Source organism: Nicotiana tomentosiformis, chromosome 11 (assembly GCF_000390325.3).
Source record: "Nicotiana tomentosiformis chromosome 11, ASM39032v3, whole genome shotgun sequence".
NCBI lineage: Eukaryota > Viridiplantae > Streptophyta > Magnoliopsida > Solanales > Solanaceae > Nicotiana > Nicotiana tomentosiformis.
The window spans coordinates 90,481,940-90,485,030 of record NC_090822.1 but is presented as its reverse complement, the minus strand read 5'-3'; the positions used below and the strand labels follow the sequence as shown (position 1 = coordinate 90,485,030).

The 3,091-nt window shown below is 44.2% G+C and overlaps 1 protein-coding gene across 1 annotated transcript; it reads left to right on the top strand.

Moving 5' to 3' along the window:
• The first annotated feature begins 924 nt into the window (after positions 1–924).
• On the top strand, positions 925–1,422 carry LOC138901822 (uncharacterized). The gene has a single exon (XM_070189617.1). The coding sequence runs from the start codon at positions 925–927 to the stop codon at positions 1,420–1,422; it is 498 nt and encodes a 165-aa protein (XP_070045718.1).
• The last annotated feature ends 1,669 nt before the right edge of the window (positions 1,423–3,091 follow it).

Here is a 3,091-nt window from a genome sequence, read left to right as displayed (position 1 = left end):
GAACATCATCCTTCTGACAGAAGACTCTGTTCCGCGTCTAAGGAAGGAAGATGAAGAAGAGGAAGAAGACGATTTCCGGTTGGTGGCTCGAGTGGGAATGAGCACCGAAGCCCCAAAGGCCACTGAATGGGTGAAAGCTGTAGAGACTCCATCTCGAGATGAGGGGGTCTCAAGAAGAGACTCGGGCGAAGTCCCCGAGTCATCGAGGATTGAAGATGCCTCCCACCATAACGAGCCAACGATGGGTACGACTGTTGAGGCCCCTCGATATTGAGAGAACACCCGAAGTGATCCACTTGGGGCAATAGAAATTGAAGTCTCCCCACTGCTCCCCTCATTTTCTGAGGAGGTGATTCAAGAGGCTTGGGCCTTGAAGACCCTCTCCATCGAAGGAGCCCATGGAAGGGAGGACCCCTTCCGTGATTACTTTACTGGGGTCGAAGATGCTACCGGCCTGAGTGACTTGGAGGTCTCGAGGAAGGATTCGGGCCAGGCATCGAGCCTTTTCAACGAAGCACATCAAGCTCTAAATCGGGTAAGCCTTAACTCCCCTTGTTGGTTTTACCTTTGTGTTCATGTTTCTCTTCCTGTCTAACTTCGTTTCTTCTTTCTGTGTAAGCCTCATCGCTTTATCGGGAAGCATTTTCTCTGTCTCGACCTGAGCTGAGATAGTACGAGGCCGACATTCAAAGTATTATCGTGGAGAAGAATGCCCTCAACCTTCTCGATGGGCAAAAAGAAGAAAAGATGAAGGACCTCCGAGCCGAGTTGGCCACGACTTACAAAGTTCAGACTGACCTGATCAAGCAGGTAATGAAAATCTTGAAAGCTCATGGGCTCGATTCGGGAATGGTGGCTAACATTTCAATCTCACAGCTGCAGTAGAAGGTCGAGAGGATAGAGCAGTTCCGTGCGGAGGTCAACATGATGAAGGCGAAGTCCTTGGGATGGAAAGAAGGTATGGACTGCTTTGCTGCAGAAAAAGAGACTTCTCAAGCTCAATTATCATCGGTTAAAAGTCATCTTCGAGGCATGAAGGAGAAGAGCTTAGCTCAGGCAAAGAAAATAGAGGAGCTCGAGGCTCGGTTGGCTTCCGAACTTGCAAAGGACAAATCTGAAGCCGAAAAGGCAAAGGTCGAGGCAGATGCGATTGTGGCCGTCTACCGGGCCGATGCTGAAGCCGCTCAAGTACAAGCGAGAGAGGTAGCCGAGACCGCTCAAACTCGAGCACATTGGATTGTTGAACTCGCCAAATGCCAATCTCGGAGGGAAATCCTCGAGGAGATCCACACTCGAGGTTTTGATTTTACCGAGGAGATAATAAAGGCTAAAGAGCATGAAGCTGATGCCAGAGCACTGACCTTTTTCGATGATGATGATGGCAGCAAGAGCGGGTCCAAGAATAGGGAGGACATCGATTAGGAATCTTAGGCTTTTACTTTTTTGATTTTTTATGCGGGACCCTGATCGAGTCTTGTAAATATCTTCATATATATAAACATCTCTTTTTTCTCTGACTTGCCTTTATTTCAATTTCTGGCTTGTGAAAATTTTGTTTCATTCATACTTTATGAAACTTTTGCTCACAAGTTCGAGGCTTAGGCAACTTGATCGAAGCCGGACTAGTGTATTCTTAATCGAGTGAGTACTTGCTCGAACTCGGAGTAGGGTGACCCTTAGGATGATTTCTCGAACTCAAAAATAAAATGGCCCTTTAGGATCTTGAATTAGGCCGATTCGGCCATAGTAAAAAGAATGGCTTTCTCCCCTTTATCATCTTGAAAAGTTTATTGTTTAATCATATAAAACTTGTTGTGCCTTAACATGAAATAAGGGATTTGCTCGAGAGTTCGAACGATTCCGTACCCATTAGGGTTTTCAAGGGTCGATATTATCGAGACCATTTGTTTCGTAATACCTTGGCATAAAATAAAGAATTTGTTCGAGAGTTCGAACAACTTTGTACCCATTAGGGTTTTCAAGGGTCGATATTATTGAGACCCTTAGTAATCCAGCCGAGGGTAGCCTTTTTAACCGGTTTGTGAAAATATTCGAAGGCCTGTTCGAACCGTGTTAATTGGGCCGTAGCCTTTAGCTTGGGATTCGCCTTTTGGGCTTGTTCCCCTGTTATACTTCAAACTTGTTCGAAGTGTCATTCACCGAGTAGGGTGGCCATAGCCTATAAAATCGAGAGTTGCCTTTTTAAGGTCTTACGATCTCGAGGTTTTAGTAATTCGATCATGTTGATTTTTTGGATGGCAGTCCCCGAGTGAGGGGTTAATTGTTCGAACTTTAGTTGTGACCGGCCCTTAAGCCAGTTTCCACAATAGATCATAAGCACGATATTGTAAAGTAAAATTTTCTCTAAGGCATGAAATATCATGAAATATCTGACAAGGAAAAATACTTTTTTCAATAGATTAACATGCGTACATGTTTGCCATTAGGTCTCAAGTAATCTACATGGGCATGGTACGTTCGACCGTTTGACACTTACAAAATTTACCTATCGAGACCCTGTCGGCACGATGTATTTTCCTTGTAACTATCCAACGGTGATGCCCCCCAGTATTCGAGGTTGATTGTAAAAGAGCCTCAGATACTGTTGAATTGATCTAAGTTAGCACGAACAATGGTTGCCTCGTTAAAAACCTCGCCGGAAAAACCCATTTGGGACAAAAACAGGTCTAAGGGAAAAAAAGTGCAATGCGTGCTTTCAAACCTAAGGACTTTGTGTTTGTAGAATCCTTTGATGTCTTCGATTAAACACTTGCAAATGGTTAGTATTAAATATAAATAAAAATGGAGAAGGTCGTACCTTAGCAGTAATATCGTTTGAGGAGTGATATGTTTTAATTGTTTGGTAATTGTTCGTCGTTCATCGTGCCAAGTTTGTAGGATCCCTTTCTGATGATATTGAGGACCTGATACGGTCCCTCCCAGTTCGGGATAATTTTTCCTTCATTTGGGTCTCGGGTATTGAGGGTGACCTTCCTTAGAACCAAGTCCCCAATTTTAAAGTGTCGAATATTGGCTCTTCAATTGTAGTACCTTTCGATCCACTGTTTCTGTACGTCCATTAGAACAAGGG

What these genes read in the sequence shown, in the direction of transcription:
- LOC138901822 (XM_070189617.1), top strand. Translation starts at nt 925, where the DNA reads ATGATGAAGGCGAAGTCCTTGGGATGGAAAGAAGGTATGGACTGCTTT.